Source organism: Caenorhabditis briggsae, assembly GCF_000004555.2.
Source record: "Caenorhabditis briggsae complete genome, chrIV, whole genome shotgun sequence".
Taxonomy (NCBI): domain Eukaryota; kingdom Metazoa; phylum Nematoda; class Chromadorea; order Rhabditida; family Rhabditidae; genus Caenorhabditis; species Caenorhabditis briggsae.
Window position 1 is genome coordinate 16,725,579 of NC_013487.2, and position 25,579 is coordinate 16,751,157.

Genomic DNA, 25,579 nt, shown 5'->3' on the forward strand with positions numbered 1-25,579 from the left:
AAAATGAGAGAGGGAAAAGAACAGAAAGGGGACGGAACAACGGAAATACACCGGAAATGTGTGCATAAGGCATGGCCTATTATTATTTGATGAATGAGGCAGAAAAATTGGTTGAGAAAAAAAAAAGAATTTCAGAAAAAAAATTGGGGAAAAATAATGAATTTCAGACAAAAAATCTTCTTAAAGGGGGACTCCGACCAGAAATTTTTATTGCATTAAAATGTGTTAAAATTTATCTATTTTTCAAATATTATTGCGAAAAAATTCAAAGAAAATCCGAAATCCCCGAAAAACGGCGTTGAAAAGGAAGAAAATTCAAATTAACGCTTCCCTCCAAAACATCTTCTCTGCGTCTCATCGTTTCCCCCACTCTTTCGCCTTCTTCTCAATGGAGCGTCATTGCGTACCTGTAGAAATATTTTCGATTTTCAAGCAAAAAATCTTGCGAAAAGCTCATTTTTCTTCGTTTTTTTCCGGAATTTTCATGAATTTTCTTGTTTAATTCAATAAATCGAATATCTTGCTGTGTTTTGAAACAATTTTCAGCCCTAAAAATGCCGCTTCCACCGGCGCTTTTGGCTCGTCTTCAAAAGCGAGGAATTATCAAGCAAGAGGAGGAAGTTATCGCTGAAAACTATGATAAAGAGCCGGAGAAAAAGCAGCGATTCGAGGAGAACGCCTCCGGAGCGCCTGGCTGTCCGAACAAATATAATCAATATCATGTCTGTGTGGAATTTTGCTACGATCATTGGGGAGACGGTACTCCAGAATATCGTTTGCCAGAAAAATACGTGGCGAATAAGAATCGAATGCTAGCCAACTTCCCTTTGCCAGAAAACTGGGTCGAGGTGTATGATGAAGGAATTTCCAAGTACTATTTTTGGAATAAGCTCACTGATGAGGTCTGCTGGTACTCTCCACGTCATCCTCGTGCTATTATCAGTGATCCAGCACCCAGAATTGCCAAGGAGCATGCGCCGGCACTTTTCGGAGATTCTGGAGCAGGAATTCCGGAAGAGGACAACGTGGCACGACGGAAGAATCGAGGTGGAAACGAAAAGCCACGTGGCGAGAAGCGGAAAAAGGGGCGGGGCGATCCAATGATGCAAGATGGACCGGAATCTGATGAGGATGAAGTGCAGGAGATGAATAATAGGGATCGGCTTAAAAGAGCGAAAAGGAAGGGAATCGATCCGATGGACCCGGCGGCGTACGGTGATGCTCCTGTGTGAGTTTTTTGAAAACTTTAAAAATCGCATTTGTTTTCGATTCTAGAGAAAATTTCAGTGATTTTGGTAGAAAAATCAATGTTCTAGGTCGATTTTGAACCAAGTTATGGTCAAATCAAGTTTTACTGAGGCTTAAGAAATTTTTACTGAGGCTTAGGATTTTTACTGAGGCTTAGGTAATTTTACTGAAGCTTAGGAATTTTTACTGATGCTCAGGAATTTTTACTGAGGCTTAGGAATTTTTACTGAGGCTTAGGAATTTTTACTGAGGCTTAGGAATTTTTACTGAGGCTTAGGAATTTTTTACTGAGGCTTAGGAATTTTTACTGAGGCTTAGGAATTTTTTACTGAGGCTTAAGATTTTTCAGTTTTTTTTCTAATTTTTGCTCGAAAAACCACCGTCTTCGGTTCTAAAATACACTACACTCTACCCATTTTTTATCAATTTTTATAAAAATTTTCAATTTTTCCAGCGGCAAATGGTCAGACGGACTTCGTGTAGATCAAGTGACCGGTGCTGACGTCACCGCTGGTGGACCGCTATTTCAACAGAGACCCTATCCGGCTCCAGGAGCAATTCTCAGGAAGCAGAAGCCACAAGACGAGGAGGAGGAATAATTTTTTGCTGTTTTTTTTTTGGAATTTTCTCAAAAATCGAATTTTCGGCTTTATTTTTACCCTGAAAAGTTGCTTTTTGTCGGATTTTTCTCGAATTTTCCTGCTCATTTCACCCTGCAAACCACCAAAACTACAAGAATAATGTATTATTTATTTACTCTGTCCTTGTTGCTCTTTTTCTCTGCGTCTGCTTTCTCTTCCTCTTTTTCTCATACTTACACACACTGTATTCTTATGGTTTCTGACAGAAATTTTCTGTGTTTATGAAGTCAAACAACTCGGAAATTTTGCCAATTTTCATGTCAATTCTTAGTGATAACGACCACTTTTCCATCATTCTTTATTGTTAAATTTTGTCTTTTTTTCCGGAATTTTTATAATTTTTTATTCAATTTTTGTTTTAGTTTTAGAATGGAGTCGGTGAAGCATGGAGCCGAGGTGGTCGTGGATTTGACAAAAATGCACTATCATATGATCAATGATAGGTAAAAATTTGGGAATTTTCGAAGAATTTCCAAATTTCAGAAAATCGAATTTTTGAGAAATTATACAATTTTCAGAGAAATGGCTTTAAAAAATGAATTTCCAGAATTTTGGAAGTTCGAAATTTCAAAAACTTTTTGATTCTTTTGATTCTCTCTAGATTCCAAAATTCTAGAAAAATCTGAAATTCCAGAAAATCGAAAATTTTCAATTTTTTGGAATTTTTAGCTTTCTGGAATTTCCGATTTTTGCAAATTTTATGTAGAAATTTCGAGAAATTAAGAAAACTGAAACTTTCAGAATACTGAAAAACGTGAAAATTCCTGAAAATTAAAAAAAAATGAAATTTCAAGAAATTCTGAAATTTCAAAAATTTGGAAAATCTGAGAAAACTTGAAAACTTCCGGTTCCGATTTTTCCAAATTTCAAAATTTAGAAAAGTCTAGAAATTTGAAATTTTCTGAAAAAAAAAATCAAATTTTGAGATATTTTTTGAAAATTCAAGAAAATAGGAAATTTCAGAAAAATTTCGAAAAAATCAAAATTTTCAGAACATTCGATTTTCAAAAAAAAAAATCCCAAAAAAAAATTTTCCTGAAAAATCTGAAAATCTGGAAATTTCAGACTGTCCCGCTACGATCCTGCCGTCCTGGTGCTCGCAGTGTTCGGTGGAACACTAGTCTACACAAAAGTCGTTCATTTGTATCGTAAATCTGAGGACCCGATTTTGAAGCGGTACTTAAAATTTTGTAGTTTCGAATTTTTAGAAAACTTTCAAAAAAAATTATTTTTTCAAAAAATAATATTTTTCGAAAAACTCTGAAATTCCAATGCTTGCAGTCTGAGCAGCTACGTCTTCTCTCTGCTGCGCAAAATTCCATCGGTTCGCGACAGAATCGAAAAAGAGCTGTCGGCTGAGAAGCCGAAATTGATCGAATCGATTCATAAGGATGATAAGGATCGGCAATTTATTTCTAGTAAGGGGAATTCGCTCTATTGATAACAAGAAATTTGAATTTTCCAAACAAAAAAAAAGATTTTTCTCTAAAAATTGTTTTTTTTTTTCAGAAAAAAAAATTCAAAATTTGTCGTTGAAATTCTGTTTTCTGCAGTTTTTTTTTTCTGAAAAAATCAGATTTTTGACCGAAATATGAATTTGGATTTTTTCTCTGAAAAAAAATGAAAATTTCAGCCGAATTTTTGTTTTTTTTTTCGCAAAAAAAATTCAGATTTTTTGCTGAAATTTGAATTTTTTCAAAATAAGGTTCAGATTTTTCGCTGAATTTTTCAGCTCTCCCCATCTCTCCTCTCTCCCAGGAATCCATTCTGGAATTGGCTGAAAAATACGAAAACTACAATACATTCAACATTCAAGGCGGTCGAGTCTCAGGCGCAGTCTACACGAATCGTCACGCTGAACATGTCAATTTATTGGGGAAAATCTATGAAAAATACGCATTTTCCAACCCCCTCCACCCTGACGTCTTTCCCGGCGCCCGTAAAATGGAGGCGGAGCTTATTCGAATGGTCTTAAATTTGTATAATGGACCAGAGGAATCAAGTGGAAGTGTGACTTCTGGAGGAACCGAATCCATCATTATGGCCTGTTTCTCGTACCGTAATCGTGCCTATTCGATGGGAATTGAGAATCCGGTGATTCTGGCGCCGAAAACCGCCCATGCCGCATTTGATAAGGCCGCCCATCTATGTGGAATGCGTTTGAGACATGTGCCGGTGGATGAGGAGAATCGAGTGAATTTGAAAGAAATGGAGAGATTAATCGATTCGAATGTTTGTGTATTGGTTGGAAGCGCACCAAATTTCCCATCTGGAACGGTGGATCCCATTCCCGAAATTGCAAAGGTACAAAACAAAAATTTTGAATTTCTAAGCCTCAGTAAAAATAGCCTAACATTTCCTAGTCATTTTGGTTTTAAATTAGAGTTCTAGATCAATTTTGAAGAAAGTTATGGTGATTTCTAATAATAACATTCCTGCCTTAGTAAAAGATTCCTAAGCCTCAGTAAAATATCCTAAGCCTCAGTAAAAATTTCTAAGCCTCAGTAAAAATTAATAAGCCTTATTAAAAATCTCTAAGCCTCAGTAAAAAGTCCTAAGCCTCAGTAAAATATCCTAAGCCTCAGTAAAACTTTCTAAGCCTCAGTAAAAAGTCCTAAGCCTCAGTAAAAGATTCCTAAGCCTCAGTGACATATCCTAAGCCTCAGTAAAAATTCCTAAGCCTCAGTAAAACTTTCTAAGCCTCAGTAAAAAGTCCTAAGCCTCAGTAAAATATCCTAAGCCTCAGTAAAATATCCTAAGCATCAGTAAAAAATCCTAAGCCTTAGTAAAGAATCCTAAGCCTCAGTAAAAGTTCTCTAAGCCTCAGTAAAACTTCCAAGCCTTAGTAAAAATGCTAAGCCTCAATAAAACTTCTAAGCCTCAGTAAAAAATTCTAATCCTCAGTAAAGATTAATTTTTGCCTTTTTTCTGATTAAAAAAATAAGTTTTCGGTTTTTCGATGAGTTTTTCCCAAAAATTAGAAAAGTTTCAAAATTTTCCAAAAATTCGAAAAAGCCTTACAAGCCAAAACCCTCTAAAAACAAGCTAAAATGTTTGCAGCTCGGTGAGAAATACTCGATCCCAGTGCACGTGGATGCCTGCCTCGGCGGTTTCATGATCCCCTTCATGAACGACGCCGGCTACCTTTTGCCGATCTTTGATTTCCGTAACCCAGGTGTCACTTCCATCTCCTGTGACACCCATAAATACGGATGCACCCCTAAAGGCTCCTCCATCGTCATGTACCGCTCCAAAGAGCTCCATCACTTCCAGTACTTCTCTTGTCCGGATTGGTGTGGTGGAATCTATGCGACACCGACGATCGCTGGATCTAGAGCTGGAGCGAATACAGCTGTTGCATGGGCGACACTTTTGTCGTTTGGAAGAGATGAGTATGTGAGAAGATGTGCGCAAATTGTGAAGCATACTAGGGTGTTGGCTGAGAAGATTCAGAAGATTAAATGGGTCAAGCCTTATGGAAGTTCGGATGTATCGCTTGTGGCATTCTCTGGCAATGGAATCAATATCTATGAGGTGTCTGATAGAATGATGAAGCTCGGATGGAATTTGAATACTCTTCAGAATCCAGCAGCGTGAGTTTTAAGCTAGCTAGCTTGTAAGAAATCCAAAAAACAAAATAAAGTTTCCAGAATCCACATCTGCCTTACTATCAACCAGGCTAACGAGGAAGTCGTCAACGCATTCGTCTCTGATCTTCAGAAGACGTGCGAAGACGTCGCCGCTGCTGGAAACCAGAAACCCGACCACGGAATGGCTGCGATGTATGGAATGGCGGCGCAGGTGCCGAAATCAGTGGTTGACGAAGTTATCGCGCTCTACATTGATGCTACCTACTCAGCGCCACCGGTGGAGAAGAAATAAGAGCTTTTTTAAATTGTGATTTGAATTAAATAGAGTTTTATTTGATTTTATTGTATCTACTAAATAAAAATATTTTTGAGAATTTTTTTTTAATTCCAGAGCTTTTTTATGCTTTAATTGAGTTTTTATTCAGATTTTGCACAGATTTCACTCGAAAATCGATGTTTCCACCTGAAAACATTCGATTTTTTTTGTCAATTTTTTTCCTGTTTTCTGCTTCAAAGTGAATTTTTAGTGAAATTTAGACATTTTCCATGATTTCTGACACAATTTTTCACTGGAAAATCTCGATTTTTTGCTGAAAAATCAATTTTTTAAAAAATTTCGAAAACAGAGCAAAATTTCACCTATTTTTATACTTTAAACTGAATTTTTAGTGAATTTTTCGCATTTTTTTAATGATTCGCGACCCAAATTTTTGTAGAAAATCGATTTTATCTGAAAATCTCGATTTTTTGCGGAAAATTTATTTGAAGAAAAAATCTAAATTTCAACTACTTTCATGCTTTTAACTGATTTTGTTGTGAAATTTTTACATGTTTAATGATTTATGACACGAATTTCAGTCGAAAATCAATATTTTTATCTGAAAATCTCGATTTTTTGTTTAAAAATCTTAAAAACATGAGGCGCCCGTTGTCAAATTAAAGGCGCACCGAATTTTTCTTTCTCTCGCGTCTCGCAACGAATACCGTACCCCGAGGCGCGCAAATTTGATTTTTCTGGGTTGTTTACTTGTTTACTCTCAATTTTCGCTCAGTTTTCCTCCTGGAATTTCGATTTTTCGGTCAAATTTCTTGATTTTTCGTTATTTTCGGGGAAATGGGTTTAAAAATATGAAGAAAATGAAGAAATTGGGGAAAATTTGAAGGTAATTTGTGGATTTTTTCGGATTTTTGGTGAAAAGTAGTTATAAAAATTGCCAATTGATAGGAAAAAAGAGCCAGAAATGATAGAAAAATCTTTTTTAAAAATTAGTTTTCTAGCATTTTTCAGATTTTTCAGACTTCTAAAATTCGATTTTTCGGTCTAATTTCTTGATTTACGATTTTTTCGCTGATTTTTCGGTATTTTCAAGTAATTGGGTCACAGAATATGAAGAAAAGCAGAACATTGGGGAGAATTTGATAAAAAATTGTGGAATTTTTCGGATTTTCAGTGAATTCGGGAATTTCGAATAGAAAAATCCTTATGATTTCGGTTGATTTTACCAATTTTTCTCCGAAAACATTAAAAATCGAGGTCATTTTGTTATTCCGTCAAAAAATCACCTGTGGTTTGATCCTGATCACCACGCGAAAGCTCCCTCAGATCCCTCTCTCCCCTACACAACCACAAGATCCACCGCCTGTCATGCGTGTGTTTGTAGATCATGGAAACAGAAAGGGACCCGGCTTCGAAAAAGTGGGCGGAGTCTGATACACCCTGAGAGCTCTGATTGAAGAAAAAAAAAGAGGAAGCAGCAGAAAAAAAAGATAGAAACAAGAGGGATAGAATAGAAGACAAATCGATTCGAGAGTCTAGGGTGGAGAACTCGAGTGTCAGGTGCCCCATGATCAGAGAGGCCCGAGAGAATGTGGGGATTCAGAAGAGACGTAGAGAGGATATCGTCTCATCTGTCGCCGGGGAGCCCATGAGCTACGGAGAGAGAGAGAGAGTGCTCCTCGTGTGTTTTCCAGCCTTGAGATTTATCTATAGTCATCATCTTTTTGATATCATGATCTGGAAATTTCCGAAATTTCCAAAATTCTCCACTGGAATCTATATCCCAGGAATTCTAATTATTCGAGATCTTAATCTGGATTATTAGTCTTATTGTTGCATGTATTTGGGTTATCTCCGTGTTAGATTTCTGCTTTTCGGGTCAGTATTTGAGGTGTATGGTATTAGACGCGTTACTGTAGCCACATGGTTCTAGTTCCACTCTCCACGTGTATGAGCAATGTTAGATTCTAGGGTTTCAGCAGCTAAGAATTCTAGAAGGCTTCGGGACGTTTCAGAACTATCATGTTCTGAAACGTCCTGGAGACTTCTGAAAATCGAAATTTTTGAAATTCCGTTTCTATTTCGAAATTTTCAGTTGTTACTTCCGCTAGTCCTTCTGTTTACGTCCTTTTTCTAAAATATGTGTCATCTTTGGAGAACACGAACCTTCGAATTGTGTCCATCCTCTCCCCACGACTCTATCATAAACCGTGTGAACACTATCCTCTGACCTGCCTATCACTACATTGATAACAGGCGAAAAGTGTCGGCTAAAAATAAATGAGTCAAAAAGAGCGAAAAGCAGCACATCAAACCAAATACAGTCATTCCACATGAATTTCCATATCTTTGTGTGTCTGATTCTCGCTCTGTTTTGCTATTTCTTACCATTCCATTTGACTTCTTCTCCCCCGCATCTCTCTACATTTGGCAATCGGAGAGAGATTGTTGTTCCGAGAAAGTTCTACGCTCTGCGTCTCTGTAGGAATGTTTTCTTTTCCCGCCTTTTGTGGGCGTTAAACTATGCCTATAGGCATGGTTAAGGTGCCAGCTAGGCGGAGATAGCTGATTTTTGGATAAGAATCGGGAATTTAAGCTTGATGACCTGAAATTCTGCATCTATAGTGTTTTCTCTAATAGAAACCCACTTAAACCGTCAACTTTGAGCTCAATTATCTGATTTCCTGTAAAGGATAAAAAAAAACTTGTCAACTGATGAATTATTATTTATCATAGTATCAGCTATATTTTATCAGTTGACAACTTTTTGATATCTTTTAAAGAAACCGAGGTAATTGAGCTCAAAGTTGACGGTTCCAGTGGGCTTCTATGAAGGAAATGCGGTAGTTCGGTTACTAAAGTGTTACATAACGCTAAATTTCATAATTCGGTGTCTTCTGGCATAGCCGATCTTTTAAAAGTTCTCAGTTTTAACCCAAGCCTAGATCCTCTTATTGTCAGCTTACTGGGGTTTTAAGCGATTCATAATATCGTGGTTCTGGTAAAATGACTTCGAGAGGCGGTTCTCAAGCTTCGGAACATCTCTCCACTGTTTCGAGCTTCGAGGTTCTAGAAGGCTTTAGAAAAGCCCGAATTCCCAATTTTATGGATCATTGTGATTTGGTAGGTCTCTATAGGATCTACTACTTCGAGCTCAATAAGCTTATAGAGTACTAAATCTAGGAATTAAGAGATTCGCTGCTTCGAGCTGTGAGGTTCCAGAAGGTTCTAGTGTCCTCTGGCTCTTTCCAACGAGATTTTGGAGTTCCGATTTTTAAAAATTAAGAAAATCCAAATTTACGGATTACAACTTATGGCTATCTTCTCGTTATAAGTTCTATCTTTCTTTCTCTCTCCGTCGGCAACAAACACACGGGTCACTAGGTTGATCTTACTTCTTCTCCGTCTTTTCACCTTCTCTCTTCTTTCCGTTTCCATCATCTTCCTTCCTTCCTTCCGAGACACATGTATCCATCTCGTTGTTCCTGACCTTGAAGACACTGTTGTATCTTCCATGGATTTCCGAAAAAAGTTGTATGTGCTGGCATATTGCCAATATAGCTATATTTTTTCGGCGCTTTTTTGAGTCATCTTTTGTATTTTTTCTCTTTTTTTCATCGATGCTTCTTCGTATAGAAACAAAATAGAAACAAAAGAAGAATATGATGAATCAGAAGGAGGATCCCCAAAAAAAGAATTTTTTGGTTTCTATTGCCACACCCTTCCTCCTCGTCTTCTTCGCTTTTTTTTTCTTTTTTCGGGAACACATTTCAATTCGTTCCAGCCCCCCAATAAAAATCCCCCACAAAACGGTTAATTAAATTTTTTAATGGAGAAATATGGTCTCTTTTCGTCTCTATGTCTCTCTCCTCGAATCGTTTCTCGCTTATTCAGTATCATTTAAAATTGATAGGTGGTGGGTGCGAAATGATGGGTTTATGTCCTTTTCGAAGTGAAAATACCGCGTTATTGAGGATTTTTATGGGTGTGGGAGAGTACGAGTACTGTAGGTTTGATGGTTGTGATCTTTTTTGTTTTTCGCATAGTTTGGCGGGTTTGAGCAATCCATATTCAGCTTGAGCGCCTAAAATTGATCTAAAAGAGCCTGGATCATTCCATTTCCTAGCTTCAAGCTGAACGGACAGACTGTGTATCTGGATGTCGAGATGTCCGCTTATCTGCTTCCGTTTAGCCAAACCGTAGTCGTGATCACTATAAAGAGTTAATCATTTCTCTATTCGGTATGGGAACTTTTAAGTTTTTTGGATTGCTCAGTTTCTCTGTAAATCTAGATGTCCGGATGTCCGTTTATCTATTTTCCTTAAGTCATACCGTTGTCAACTGATAAAATAGTGATCATAACCTGACCTATATTTTATCAGTTGACAGTTTTTTGATATCTTTAACAGGAATCGAGATAATTAGCTCGAAGATGACGGTTTGGGTAAGCTTTTACCGGAGGAAATACGGTATTTTCTGATTTTGACCCACATTTATTAGACACATAGTTCATACCGTATTCCTTCTAATAGAACTCTGCTCAAACTGTCAAACTTGAGCTCTATTTTCTCGATTCCTGTTAAAGATATCAAAAATTTGTCAACTGACAAAATACTGAGCGTAATCTGACCTATATTTTATCAGTTGACAGATCTTTGATATCTTTCGCAGGGTTCGAGATAATCGAGCTCAAAAATGACGGTCTGGCTCTGGCCCATTTCGCTTCTAAAATGCTACCCAATTTTTAATTAATTTTCCCAACTACAGTACCCTCACCGCTTCCGTTTGCTTAGAAGCCGTCCATCCGTGTCATTCATTCATTCCTTCTTTCTTTTTTTGTTTCTTTTTATGAATCATCGCTCTTTTTTCTCTTGTCTTGGTGTCCCCCGAAATTTCCAATTTCCCCCGTCATGTTTTACAGAAGCGAACAATATAGTGGGCAGCTAGCAGTTCAAATAATCAATCGTCAATCATGGCGCAACCAAAACGCCTAGACCAGGAGGAAGAGGTGAGAAATTGAGCTGGAAATTTGGGATTTTTAGCTCTAAGAACTTCAAAAAATACCCTATTTTCTGGGATATTCAGGCTCTAAACGCTCTATTTTCTGCGATTTTCAACACAAAAAACTCTTAAAATACTCTATTTTCTGCGATTTTCAGCACTAAAAACTCCGACAATACTATATTTTCTGTAGTTTTAGCACTAAAATCTCGAAAAAGACCTAAATTTTCGAAATATTCAGCTCTAAAAAACCCCAAAAATATCCTATTTCTGGGTATTTTAAGGACTAAAAACTCCAAAAAATGCCCTATTTTCCTGGATTTCTAGCTCTAAAAGCTCAAATTATGCCCTATTTTTTGAAATTTTTAGCTCTATATCCCTCAAAATAGCTCATTTTCCAGGTTTTTTAGTCGTAAAAACTGCAAAAATACTCTATTTTCTGTAGTTTTAGCACTAAAATCTCGAAAAAGACCTAAATGTTCGAAATATTCAGCTCTAAAAGCCCCAAAAATATCCTATTTCTGGGGTTTCTAAGAACCAAAAACTCCAAAAAATACCCTATTTTCCCGGATTTTTTGCTCTAAAATCTGCTGAAAATGCCCCCATTTTTCAGGATTTTAAGCTCTAGAAAATTCAGGAAATATCCTTTTAGCTCTAAAATATGCTAAAACTGTCCAATTTCTCATATTCCAGGTCGTTCCGGCGATCCGTCACGAGGATGCCGAATGGAAGGTGATCCAACAGAACACATTCACCCGATGGGTCAACAATCATCTTCAGAAGGCGGGCGAATCGATTGGAAGTCTGGTAAGAATTCAAAAATGCCTTTTTTTTAGTCCCAAAAACCAAAAATTCCAAATTTGCAGGAGACGGAATTCTCCGATGGACTGAAACTGATTGCGTTGGCACAGGTTCTCTCGCAAAAGCAGGTCGGAAAGTTCAACAAGAAGGTGGCGTTCCGCTCGCAGAAGTTGGAGAACGTCTCGTTGGCGTTGAACTTCTTCCAGAATGAGGAGAATATCAAGATTATCAATATTGGTAAGGGATTTATGGAAAATCGGGAAAAATGACTTTTGAATCTTGTTTTCTAGCCGATTTTGGCATATTTTGGTCGATTCTAGACGGTTTTCAGCCATTTTGAGTCATTTTAAGTCATTTTAAGCATATTTTCACAGCTGATCCCACGATTTTAACCGTTTTAAACGTTTTTTTTCTGGCTAAAGGAATAAGCTCGAAATCGAACTGAATCAGTATGAGAAATTCTGGCTGAATATGGCTCTAATCTAGCTGAAAACCTATAACAATCTAGAAAAGCACTTTTAATAGTCTAAAATCGTCGAAAAATGGTCTTAAGTTGGTCAAAATCTATTTAAAAGACCCCATTTTTGATTTAATTCGATATGCAAAATAGGCTGAACATGGTCCAAATATAACGGAAAATTACTTTAAAGCGCTTAGAATAATCCGAATTCAGCCAATAATAGACTAAATTTAGGCCCGAAGTATTCTGAATCCTTTTTTCTCTTTTGTAAACTTCAAATTGCTCATTTTCACGCTTCCGAATAGAGCAGAACAAAAAACTCCCGAAAATGGGCAACTATGTGTTTGTAATAATGGGGGGACTGTCCTCCTGTTGGTCACCGGGCTCCGCGAGCCCAACCATACACTAAAAACAAACAAAAACATCATGTTTGACCTTGGGATTCTTCTTCTTCCTCTTCTTCCTCTAGCGGCTCTTTTGGAAGTCACCACCTGCGTTTTCGAGAGAACTTTAGTACACTTTTTTTTTGGAATTTATGAAATTACGGCAAATTCAGGTCCCTTTAAAGCTTAATCCGTTAAATGTCTCGAAAATAAAAGTTCTAGGCAAATTCTGACTTAAGAGATCTCCTAAAAATAAGCTCTATATTTTCAGACAGCACACACATTGTCGATCACAACAAGAAGTTGATTCTGGGCCTCGTCTGGACGTTGATCCTTCACTACTCCATCTCGATGGGCTGGATTCAGGAGAAGCGTGAGGACGGACAGGATAAGGAGGAGACGCCGAAGCAGAAGCTCCTCAACTGGATTCGCAATCGTCTTCCAGGCCTTCCAATCTCCAATTTCACTTCGGATTGGAACGATGGTGTTGCACTCGGAGCACTGGTTAATTCGATGGCTCCAGGAGCACTGGAGGATTGGGAGAACTGGTCGCCAAACGAGGCATTGGAGAATACGGAGAAGGCGATGAAGTCGGCGCAAGACTTGTTGAAAGTGGCTCCACTGATTGCTCCAGCTGAAATGATTCATCCGGAAATCGATGAGATGTCTGTTATGACCTATTTGTCACAGTTCCCAGCCACAAAGCCAGTGATTGTCAAGCCGAAGGTTCATGCGACGATTTCTAATCTTGATAAGACTTTGTTGATTAATGAGCCGAAGGAATTCGATTTGAAGCTCTCCCGTGATGGATACAAGCCAAAGGTGTCGATTAAGGATGCCGATGGACATGATTTGCATTTGGGTATGAAGAAAGTCGATGAGCAGGCTACAAACTACAAAATCAAGTTCACACCGACCAAAGTTGGACCACTCAACGTGGAAGTCGCTGCAACAGATGTTCACACTTTTGAGACGCAAGCGATCCCAGAAGCCAGTGTTACTTGTCAGGTAGATATCTTTCTGGAATTTCTAGATTTTTCCAATTCCGGAATTCTGGAACATCTGGAATTGGCAATCTAAAATCTTGATTTCCAGGTTGTCCCAATCGCTCGTCTTCTGGAATACAGCAAAACCGCCAAGGTAGGAGACACCGTCAAGTTTACTGTCGCCGATGCTATTGAAGGACCAGTTGAGGCTATCATAGTGGATCCAACTGGAAAAGAGCACCGAATGGTGATTCTAGAAGGATCTGCTCCGGGAGTGCACACATTTGAATTCACCGTCCCAACCACCGGACTCCACTCGGTCAACGTGTTCCACAAGAAGATTCCACTCACCGGATCGCCATTCCCACTTCGTGGAAAACCAAAGAACGCATTCAAGATATGGGGACGTGGTATTGCTCCAGAAGGCATTCGCAAGAACGACGTCGTTGGTGTCCATGTGGAATCGTTGGATCCAGAGGAGAACATTGCCAACTCGAATGCATCGCTGGAAGTTGTTAGAAAAGACGGACGAGTTCTGCCAATATCCGTTGACTATGATGAGGATACGTCTACGCTCAATTTCGAATACCAACCCAAAGAGGCTCCAGAAGACCTGGAAGTCGTCGTGAAGGTTGGCGGAGAGAAGGTGGAGTCTCACAAGGTCCACGTGGCTCCGTTGAGCTCTTCGAAGATCAGAGCATTCGGACCAGGACTCGAAGGAGGTATTGTCAATGAGCCATGTGTGTTTGATGTGGAGATGAATGGTGAGAATAAGGATCTCTCGTTTGCTGTTGAAGGACCATCGAAGGCTGAAATTGAATGCAATGAGAGACCAGATGGATCTGCAGTTCTTTCCTATACTCCAACTGTCGCTGGAGTCTACAAAGTTGGAGTGTTGGCTGATGGAGAACACATTCAAGATTCTCCATTCGTACTTCGTGTCAATGATGGAGTTCCAGGATTGAAACCATCGGCAACACGTGTCACTGGAATTGATGAGTCGAAGGTGTATTCTGTCGGCGAGAAGATCCCATTCCGTGTCGATACTCGTCTTTGCGGAGTTGATCTTGTACCGAAAGTGGAGATCCTTGATCCGTCGCTCGATAAGATTTCCTATGGAGCTCGCGAGATCACCCCGGGAATCTTCGAGTACACTTTGATCCCAGAGCACGCTGTCAAGCATAAGATCGACGTCAGTGTTGGTGGAGTTTCCGTGCCAGGAGCTCCGTTTTCTCTCAAGGTCAAGGAGGCAACCGATGCATCGAAGCTCAGAATCTATGGACCAGGAGTCGAAGGACCAGTGTATTCCAAGGAACCAACTCGTTTCACAATTGATGCCACTCAAGCAGGCCCAGGAGCCGTAGAAGTCGCTCTCGCTGATGATCATGGAGAGAAGGTGGACTTGGATGTGTTGGATAACCAGGATGGTTCGTTCACAGTGAAGTACACAGCGCAGAGACCAGGAGCTTATCAGGTGAGTAACTTAGCAGCTTAGCGTTAAATCGTAGGATTCAATTTCCAGCTCAACGTTGTGTTCGCCGGCGAGGAGATCTCACCAATTGCTATCAACGTCAAACCGAATGTCGACGTGTCTGGAATCCGTGTCGAAGGACTTGAGAATGGTAGGCTAGACTTTGAAGTGGTCTGAACAAGTGTTACTAACGAGAATGGTGTGATTTTGAAGTGCGATTTACTGCTCGCAAGACTTTTATGTTGATTTTTATTTCATTTTTGACCTTTTATTTTTTCTTGTTTTATCTCTAATTGATTGCTGTGATTTGTGATCTAATCTTCGATATGGATTGGTTGGCATGGTATCCGATTGCTCATCCCAAAAAAAAATCCGATTTCCAGCCGTTGTCACTGTCAACGTTGAAAAGGAGATTCACGTATTCACCACTGACGGAGAGAACACTCGAATCGTGATCACCTCCCCATCTGGAAGAGTTGTTGAAGCGATCATCGAGTCAACGCCTACAGGATTCCGAGTCCGATTCACGCCTTCTGAAGTTGGAAACTACACAATCGACGTCACCTATCAAGACATTCCGATAGAAAAGTCCCCCTTCACACTGGAATCTCTAGATCCGAATCAACCAGGATCTTCTGAACAAGATGATGTGGATATGGAGCAAGAACCAGGAGAATCCACTCTCGCTGAAGCTGAATACGTTGTATGTGGATCTGGACCAGCGCGCGCTGACCTAGTTACGGTATCTGGGCCAGGCTTGGGACCTCTAGTGGCTCAGAGATCCACCTATGTCTCTATCGACACTACGAATGCAGGATTCGGAGATATCGATGTGTATGTGGATGGACCAACACGAACACCATTGCACTGTGTTGATAATCAAGATGGAATACTGAAAATGTGTTTTACTCCGAAACAACCGGGGCTCTACTATTTGAGAGTGATGTTTGACAACGAGCATGTGCCAGGAAGCCCATTTCAAATCGTCGCAGTTGCCGCTTTGCTAGGCAGTCCGTCACTTTTGGGAGCTGAGCAAAAAAGGAGCAAAACTGAAAGTCCCTATTCGTCGATTTCTAGTGGATCATCGAGTACACCCAATCCGAATCCTCAAGCTTGTACTTGAATTTAAGTCTTGATTCTTCTGTAAATACCGTATCTCTATTCATTTTGTCTTTATTCTCTGATCTCACTCTCAATCATGACCCCATGTTAATCTCTGTGTTTTACTTCTTGCCTTTCATTTCCCCCATTTTTGACCCAAATAAACTTTTATTCTCACAAGCAGAGAATATATATGAAAATCAGGATACTGTAGCTGTTGAAAAACCTTTCAATGTCTACCGAATCCCTCTAAAAGTGAGCTTATATAGATAGCTACAGATGAGCCTTATCAGAACCCAAAATACCGTAAAACTTGTAATAGAAGAGACCCTATCTTTAAACCAATTTATCTCGGTCCCTGTCAAAGATATCGAAAAGCAGTCAACTGATAAAATATTGCTGATATTGTGATACATATTCTATCAGTTGATTCATTTTTCATATCTATCACAGGAACCGAGAAATATGAGCTCAAATTTCGAAGTTAAGGGTGGCGTTCTGGGGTTTACGGTATATGAAAATTGGATACTGTAGTTATCCTCCAATCTCAACGGAATCGCTCTGAAATCAAGCTCGCATAGCTAGCTACAATTTAACTTTATCAGATTCTTATCTAGTTTAGTTTCAGAAGGAATTCTCATTGGCTCACGTCTTCGTCCTACCATCAACATTGGAAAACTGGAACCAAAATCGAAGGGCCTCCAACTCCTCGACCAAGTGAATGGAAAGCTCTATAACATTCCTCTGAAGATCAATCCAGATGGCACCTACTCATCAGACACCCCTCTCATGGAAGTCGGTGAGCACAAAATGATGCTTCTGTTCGACGAGATTCCAGTCCAAGAGGCTACTGTAGAAGTGAAGAAGGGAACTGACGTGAGCAAATGCCGTGCTTATGGACCGGGTCTTGAAAGTGCAGTTGTCGGAGAGAAGGCTCAATTCGAACTGGACTTGGATGGTGCTGGAGAGGGAGCACTGGCGATGGAGATGCGTGGTCCAGCGAAAGCCGAGTCTCGAATTCAAGACAAGGGGAACGGAAAGTGCAGTGTTGAGTACATTACGAAGGCTCCAGGGGAGTACGAAATGGCGATTAAGTTCGGAAAGGATGAGCAGAAGGAGCATGTCAAAGGATCCCCATTCAAGGCGCATGTCGACTATAAGAAGGATCCATCTCAAGTGATTATCAATGGATTGGATGAAGTCAGTTATCGACTCAAACAACCTATCAATTTCATCATTGATACTTCCAAGACCAAGGACTTGCCGGTCACTGCTCATGTCGCTCCAGAATACGCTCAGAATCCACCAATCGTCACGAAGTCTCCATCCAATCCACGTCACTATAATGTGCGTTTCGTGCCGACTGGAATTGCGAATACATCGATTCCAATTCAGATTCTGTATGATGGAGAGAAAGTCGGAGAGAAGAAGGTCAAGGTGCTGCCGGAGGTGGAGCCGCAACTCATCAAAATTCGTAAGTCATAGGAAACAGGGGCCAGATCCACTGATTATTCTTATTTTCAGTTTACGAGAAAAAGAAGGAGTCGTTGCCAATCACCACCTTTGCCTCGCACGAAGGACATGTTCCATTCGATGTTCGCGAGTGTGGAAACGTCAAGAAGATCGAGGCCTGTGTCTTCGGACCGGACGGAAAAGAACGTGTAAGCCATGTACGATCCACCGAACAAGCCGGCATCTACGATGTCTCATTCCCAACCGACATGGCTGGCGAGTACTGTGTCGTGTTCTATTTGAACGGAGAAGAAGTGGCGATGAAGGTGCCGGTGGTAGCTGAAAAGATTGGAAAGAAAGAGGACGTGCTCAAGGATGACGTCATCTTCCATCCAGAAGTCGCTGAAAACGCGCCAACCACGTTGACCTATCAACATCCATCGGAGACGAATAAGAAGAAGGCGAAGGCGACGCCATCTATCAGAGTGTTGGCTGCTCGTCCAGATGCCGTTCGTTTGGAGCACATCCATGAGATCATTGATAACGGACATCGGGTCGCCGAGAGAATTATGTTCACTCCAACGAAGCTGGGAAAGAATACGTTGAATGTTTTCTATGGAGGAGAACAAGTGGATCATGTGGAGTATGAGGTATGCATTTTTTGGGAATTCTGGATAGCTTAGGATGGAATGATACGATTGGTATCTAGGTTATCAAGTTCTCAGTATTCTACTAGCCCACTAGGCTACTCCGATCCTTTTATAAGCTTATTTATATCGAAAAAGCCGTTTTAGACTATTCTGTGACTTCTACACAGGAATATAACTCATTAGTCTGAATTGGCCCATTTTTAGCCTCCTCTAGTCCTTTTTGGTGCTATTTTAGCTCACTTTTATGATAAAGCGGTGTCTCTAAGCTTGTCTATATCGCAAATTCAGTTCTGAGTGATTCTGTAAGTACTAGGCCAATTTATAGGCTTCTCTGGCCTTTTTTTCGCCTCTATACCTCGAAAAAGACCTTCTGAAAAACGCACCGAAGCGCGCGTTGAAGAATAAAAAATAATTGTTTCATTATTGTTGTCTTGCTTGTTTTCTTTTCTTGTTGTCCCCTTCTCTATTTTTCTCTTTCTCTCTGCAATAGTAGTAGTAAACAAGAAGATGTAGGAGTCGGGCGGCAATGGCAAGTGAGAAAGTGTATTCGAGGGGCTCTCTCTTTTTTTTTTCAATTCAGAATAGTGAAGCTTTGGAGACACAGACGGACAAACGCCCTCTTCTATTTTTCGACCACTTCTTCTTCTTCCTTTTTTTTCTGCATATTTTTCTCTCTTTCTGTGCTAATACTTTTCATTTCGAAGGACGCACATCAAACCGACAAATGGCCATCGATGGGCGTTTTTTTTCTAGTGAACAATTTGTCTCGGGTTTTTCAAGGTTTTCTGGGTGTGAAGATCTCGGTTTTTGTGAGAATTTTTGATGATTTTGATGCCAAAAATCTAGCGAAAAAAACTGAATTTTGTAAAATCTAGGTCTGAATCTTATTTTCAGTGCTTGTAGACCCTTTTTAGACCCCTTTTTGAATTGTCAGAAGCTAGGTAGTATTTTGTAGGGTTTCTAGAATTGTTAGATAATGATTGTCTTGAGGTTGAAGTTCAAGAATTCAATTCTCTTCAAATCTCGCTAATTTGAATTCCCGAAAAAAAACCGCGTTTGGTAGCAGCTTTCGTTCCAAAATTCGCAATTTTTTGTTCAAAACTTTAGCTACCCAAAAACGCTTGGTTTTTATTTATTTTTGTTTGCCCCTCTCTTCTCCTTCTCCTCCTCCTCTGCAATTCAATTCTGTACTCCTTCCGATTTTTCATATGTTTGTGAAGTTGTATTGTTGTTGTCCTCTCCACTCTGTCCGTCTTCTCGATTCGTTTTTCTGTCGAACCGACTAATTCACCAACAAAACAGTCTCTTTAGTTTTACCCCTACTCTCACTTTTTAGAATCACCCTCCCCTCGATTTGTCATTTTATGCGGTTTTTAAAACCTTTTCCCCTTTTGTCTACCTCTTTTTTTATGTGTTGGAATAGGTCAAAAAAAGGGCTGAAATTCTAGAATTTTTGTTTAGTTTATTAGCCTCTATTCTTCTTCACAGGATTAGGTTAAAAAAGGGGCTGAAATTCTGGGATTTTTGGCTTATTTATTAATCACTGTTCTCCTTCGTAGAAATAGGTGAAAAATGGCTGAAATTCTAGGTCGGAGACTCTAGGAAAAAGCTTGTTTTCTGAAAATGAGGTTGTTCTCTAGAACTTCTTATGATTATGACCTATTTATTTTTGTGTCCGTGTGATATTAGTTTAGAATGAGTTCAAAAAACAAAGGGAAGCATGTGAGAAGAAGCTCTGTTGAACGTGTGATTTCTCCAGTGAGATCTTGCTCTCTCCTTCCTCTTTGAACCGATTTTCGATCAGGATACCTTTTGTTGTGTTTCCCGAGAAGCTCACCTACGAGGAAACATCTGGAAGCACTTTTGAAAAGGTTTCAAATGATAGGCTTTGAGGCGAATTGGAATTTTTTTCTATACTTTGACCTAGAACTTTGGACCTACTTCCTAGATAATCGGAGTCTTCAGTTATCAATTGCTCTTTCTAGGTGACATTTCGACCCTTGGGATTTTTTTAATGTCTCAGGGACTATCTAAATTGTTCCCATTCGGCTCTTGAACACCTTAGGGACCTTTTTCAATGTCTCAGAAATTTAAAACCAAGATATAGACCTATCCTGAATTCCCTATGATTCTAGGTCGTTTGGAATCCGTTCCACATCATTTTTCCAATTAAAGTGATTACCGTTACCCAATCAACCTGCGTTCTCTATTCATTAATCATCTTTTCTCTGTCTGTTTTTCTTCCTTCCTCCCATTCCCAAAGAATTCCTTCTCCTTGTTTTTATCATGTCGTCCCTCGGAAAACGGGTCCTCTCGGAATGTCAAAAACAAGAACTTCTGGAGTCATCGAGCTTCTTGCTCGAAAATAACAACTGTTTTCTTTTTTTCGATATCACCCTTTTGCTCTTGCTCTCAATCTCTTCCTCCCCGAGAGCTGGATGTCACACACACACACACACTCGTCGCATCCATTATTTTTTTTTCTCTTCTCTTCTAACTGATATCAGTTTTGCTCCTTGGCAGAAATAGAGCATTTTGTTGTTTTCTTGTTCTGAAACCTGTGAATTCAGATTTGCAAGCTGAGAAAGCCCGAATTTCTAGTCTCTGGGCCCTTCTAAATGCTCCTAGAATTTCTAGGCGAGAATAAGATCAATTGATCATTCCTAGATCAGCTGTCTCTAAGCCTAATCAATTAGTCAAGTCACTGTTCTCCGATCCGGTCTCAAGAACCCAGCTCTTCCCCTCTCTTTGTCTCCTTGAACTATCATGTGTGTTGTTTCGACGGACGGCTCTCTGTCTCTTTGTGATAAGTCACGTAAACATCCGTTGAGTCACGTGAAGGCTCCCGACGGGAGGGACGGGACCATGGCTGGAGAGAAGAAGCGCCCAACACATAATAATCATTGCCTCTGGATCCACTCTCATCATTCCAGTCTCTTGAAATCTCACGTGGGAGAGGTTTTTGGGCGAATTCTGATGTTTAGAATTCAGGAAATAAGATTCTGAGGTTTACTGGATTTTCCTAAGCTTCTAATAGACTTTCTAGGTATTCTAGGTGGTTCCAGAGCCATTTTCTAGCCTATCAGCCTTCTGTGAACATTCTAGCTGTTCTAGAAGGTTCCAGAACCACTCTGAGCGAATTCTGATGTATAGGATTCAAGAAATCAGATTCTGAGGGTTCCTGGATGTTCCTAAGCTTCAATTAAACGTTCTTGGATGTTCCAGAGCCATGTTCTTAGCTTTGTCTTTTGGAGCACTATCAGTTCTTTGATAAACTTTTTGAGATCTGGAATCTAAGGAATCAAAGTTCCAGCCATCCTTTCTCACTAGTTTCAGCTCTTCATGGTTTAAGGATTTTTAGCTTTTCCTAGACACCCCATTTGATCTCAATTGAACCCATTTAATATCTTCTATCCCATTCACTTTTTATCACTTGTTTTCCTATTTTTCTGACACATGTTCCATAGCAAATTGCCATTTTTTCAGGCTATCGGACAGCTCGAATTCGAGCGAATCCAAGCGGAACGCGCCAAAGTCGTTGCGGAGCCAGAGGACGACGTCGACAAGTACGAGAAGAAGTATCAGGTAGGGTTATCTAGCTTATCTGATAGTTTGATTCCATAACACTGATTTCGTGATTTCCTCTAACATTCTCGGCATGGTTTGTTTCAAGGAGAAACTGCCTCGTCTCCACCACAAAGAGAACCAGCAGGAGGATCCAACGGAAAAGAGCAGTTGGCAGCACCATCTCCAGCCAAGAGCAAGAAGGAGCAGCCACAGCAACATCTCGCTCCGTCGCCTGAAGTCGAGCAGAAGCCGTTGGAAAAGTATTTCACTGTAAGGCAGACATGATTTTTGATTTGAAAAGAGACCTTTTTTGACCCCAAAATAGATAACTGATTTGAATTGATTTTTGACCTCTAAAACATACTGATTTGCCTCCAGGTCTTTATTTTTAACCCATTATCTAGTTCCAGTTCAACATCCGCGATTTGGGGTGCCAAGCAAAGGATCTTGAAGCCGTCGTCATGCCACCAGCACAGAAGAAAGAAGTCGCCGAGATCATTGACAACCACGATGGAACCATCCTCGTGAAGTACATACCAAAGGTCCACGGATCCCATGAGCTCTCGATCCTTCAAAACGGAGCACAACTCCAAGGAACACCAATCAAGTTCTACGTGGATGCCTATGGAGATGGATGGGCCACGGTCTATGGACCAGGTCTTCAGAATGCCGTTGTTGGAGAGCCAGCCACGTTCACAGTGTGCGCCAAGGGATCTCAAGCCAAGGAGCTGTCGGTGAGCATTGAAGGACCAGCAAAGAGTCAGATAAAGATCCATGACAACAAGGATGGCACATGCTCGGCAGCGTGGGTTCCACCAGTGCCAGGAGAGTACAAGGTTCATGTGAAGTTGGGAGGAAAAGCTGTCAGAGACTCACCATTCAAAGTGTTGGTTATGGGAGAGGGACAGGTATAGGAGATTCTTATTCCTTCAGATTTTTAAACTAGCTGTTTCAGAAGCGCTCTCATCTGTCAGTTGGATCCACATCCGAAGTTGCTCTTCCAATCACCCAATCCGAATTGAAGGGAATTTCAGCTTCAATCAAGTCACCAGCTGGAATTGAGGAGCCATGCTTCGTCCGTCTTCTTGATGGAGGACGTCTTGGAGTCTCCTTCACTCCACGTGAATCTGGAGAGCACTTGATTACGGTGAAACGTGATGGAAAGTTGGTTCCAAAGGCTCCATTCAAGATCAAGGTGGACAAATCACAAGTTGGAGATGCTTCGAAGGTCGAAGTCACTGGAGCAGGAAAGGCTAAGGGTATTACCCTCCAGGCAAATGAGCTGTTGGTTGACACATCCAAGGCTGGATATGGAGGACTTTCTGTGTCGGTACAAGGACCATCGAAGGCGGAGTTGACTTGCAAGGAGGTCAAGGCTGGACTCATCAAGGTTCTCTACACTCCAACCGAGCCAGGAGTCTACGCTATCGCCATCAAATTCGCTGATCATCACGTCAAGGACTCGCCACTCACTGTTCAATGCACTGGAAAATCGGCTGGACGTGTTATCCAGACGATCCAGAAGGGTGTCGATCAACACGGAATCTGTCTCCCGGACCAGGAATCGTTGTTGTTCTTGAAGCTGTTGAACACGTCGCCAATGGACATCACGGCCCGTTTGATGGATCCAAAGGGACACACCGATGATATCGAGATGCGTGATTTGGGACAGCAATACTATCAATTGAAGTTCACACCAAAGTTGGAAGGAATCCATACACTTTCTGTTATGTACAAAGATGCTCACGTCAATGGATCGCCATTCCAGTTCACTGTTGGATCATTCTCCGAAGGAGGAGCTCATAAGGTTGGTTTTTATTCGAGAGCACATTTATATTCCTTCTCTTCTTTCAGATCCGCGCCGCCGGTCAAGGAGTCGTCCGTGGAGAAACTGGAACTCTCAACGCCTTCAACATCTACCATCGTGAGGCTGGAGCCGGAGCCCTTGCTGTCTCCGTTGAGGGACCATCCAAAGCTACCCTGGAATTCAAGGATCACAAGGATGGAAACTGCCACGTTGACTACAAAGTTGCCACTCCTGGGGAGTACATCGTCGCTGTGAAATTCAACGACCAGCACATCCCAGACTCGCCATTCAAGGTGTTCGTCGCGCCAGCAACTGGAGAGGTCCGAAAACTCGAGTTGGCTCAATTCCACGATCAAGGAATTCCATCTGGAAAAGCGTTCACATTCACAGTGCTCACTCATCGTGCCAAGGGACATCTCGAGGCTAAAGTGGTTGCACCGAACAACGAAGTGGACACCATTGATATTGTTCCAATTGAGGATGGTGAGAGCTATGCGATGCGATTCGTGCCAAAGGAGACTGGAAATCATTTCATCCATGTGACTCTTGACGGTGCTCCAATGCGTGATTCTCCATTTAGACTTCGTGTCGGAGGAAAGGATCTTTGTGATCCAACTGCTATCTTTGCTTCTGGAGATGGTCTCGTCAAAGGAACCACCGGACAGAAGTGCGAATTCGTTATCAACACGGCCAACGCTGGAGCTGGAATCCTTACCGTCCAAATGGACGGTCCATCGAAAGCCACGCTGGATGCGTATGAGCTGGAGAAGGGATACAAAGTGAGATACACTCCATTGGCTCCAGGATCCTACTTTGCATCCGTCAAGTACAATGGAATTCATGCGCCAGGATCGCCATTCAAGATTCCGGTCGAAGGAAAGGAGCTCGGAGGAAATGGATACAACGAGACGTCGCATGTGAAGATCGACGCTGTCGCCAAGACTTCGAAGGGAACCGTCGCTGTTGTTCCAGAATACGCAGGAGATGCTGCTAAGGTAAATTTGTCCTAAAAAGTATCTTAAAACCCGTAATAGAAGGGCCCTTCTAACATTAACATTGAGGCGATTTATCTCGATTCCAGTTAAAGATATGAAAAGGTTGTAAACGGATAAAATGTTGCTGATAATATGACAAACATTTTATTAGTTAACAACTTTTTCATATCTTGCATAGGAATTGAGATAATTGAGCTTCAACTCGGCATTGTGGGGGCCCTTATATTACAGGGGTTACGATAGTTCTGAAACGACTTAGACGGTTCTAAAATAGAAATTTGGTCTAACTCTAAATTTCCACTGTTTCCAGGTCACCGCCAAAGGAGCCGGCCTCAACAAGTTCTTCCCTGGCCGACCGGCTGCATTCCAAATCGACACCGGAATGGCGGGTCAGAATCTTCTTATGGTTGGAGTCGTGACGACCAAAGGACCATGCGAGGAGGTTGTCGTTCGTCATCAAGGCCAAGGACACTACGTCTGCTCCTACCGTATCCCGGAACGAGTCAAAGGATTCGTGTTCATCAAGTACGGCGACAAGGAAATCCCCGGATCTCCATTCGCCATTGAGCCATAAATTCTTCTCTATTTTTCTTTCTATTCTTTTCTACACCGCAAGTGCTTTATAAAATTCAATCGACGGTTTTTCTTCCCCATCCCCATCAAGCCCAATTATCTTTCTTTCTGTAGTTTTTTTTTTCTCTAATTGGTTTAAATGTAATAACTCTGATATAGTAGAATCCCCCATATAACCGTTGCCATATTTTTATCCAAGCTTCCCCCCAAGGTCCTGCCCCCTGAACCCCCCCCACCTGAAACCCCTCTCAACTGTTTCTTTTTGTTTTATTATGAAAAATCTGAAAATCCTACATCATTTTTCAGCTTTTCTAGCCTATTTCAAGCTAATTTCCGACCATTTTAAGCCAGAAATTATGAAAATCGGCTTAAAAATGGCATTTTTAGCGCCAAAAATGGAGGCCTAACGGTGTCCGTCTGTGTGTCCGGGTGTCCGGATTTTCAGCCGTTTTTTGATCGCCATTTATAGCGCTTTTTAAGTTATTTTCGGGCGATTTTCAGCCAATTTTTTCGACCATTCTTTTTTCTAATTTTTTTGTTTTATTTTTTTTTAATCCAAAGTCATTTTCAGACAAA

General features: G+C 40.7%; 4 protein-coding genes across 4 annotated transcripts; all 4 read left to right on the forward strand.

The window, feature by feature from the left end:
• Nucleotides 1-554: 554 nt before the first annotated feature.
• On the forward strand, nucleotides 555-1,847 carry Cbr-pqbp-1.2 (the record flags this gene model as incomplete). The annotated part of the gene is made up of 2 exons (XM_002634832.1): nucleotides 555-1,228; nucleotides 1,703-1,847. The coding sequence occupies 2 exons, from the start codon at nucleotides 555-557 to the stop codon at nucleotides 1,845-1,847; spliced, it is 819 nt and encodes a 272-aa protein (XP_002634878.1).
• A 411-nt stretch (nucleotides 1,848-2,258) lies between these two features.
• Cbr-spl-1 lies at nucleotides 2,259-5,771 on the forward strand (the record flags this gene model as incomplete). The annotated part of the gene is made up of 6 exons (XM_002634831.1): nucleotides 2,259-2,332; nucleotides 2,955-3,065; nucleotides 3,171-3,307; nucleotides 3,622-4,193; nucleotides 4,950-5,482; nucleotides 5,540-5,771. 6 exons carry the CDS (start codon nucleotides 2,259-2,261, stop codon nucleotides 5,769-5,771), a joined length of 1,659 nt encoding a protein of 552 aa, XP_002634877.1.
• A 4,957-nt stretch (nucleotides 5,772-10,728) lies between these two features.
• On the forward strand, nucleotides 10,729-15,981 carry CBG10542 (the record flags this gene model as incomplete). Its single annotated transcript, XM_045236352.1, has 7 exons — nucleotides 10,729-10,764; nucleotides 11,451-11,564; nucleotides 11,624-11,795; nucleotides 12,673-13,409; nucleotides 13,497-14,873; nucleotides 14,910-15,009; nucleotides 15,242-15,981. 7 exons carry the CDS (start codon nucleotides 10,729-10,731, stop codon nucleotides 15,979-15,981), a joined length of 3,276 nt encoding a protein of 1,091 aa, XP_045094313.1.
• A 599-nt stretch (nucleotides 15,982-16,580) lies between these two features.
• CBG10541 lies at nucleotides 16,581-25,004 on the forward strand (the record flags this gene model as incomplete). The annotated part of the gene is made up of 7 exons (XM_002634829.1): nucleotides 16,581-17,433; nucleotides 17,484-18,061; nucleotides 21,548-21,646; nucleotides 22,039-22,536; nucleotides 22,584-23,435; nucleotides 23,483-24,430; nucleotides 24,741-25,004. Coding segments are annotated over 7 exons (4,092 nt in total), but the record flags the coding sequence as incomplete, so codon positions are not given.
• Between the last annotated feature and the right edge of the window lie 575 nt (nucleotides 25,005-25,579).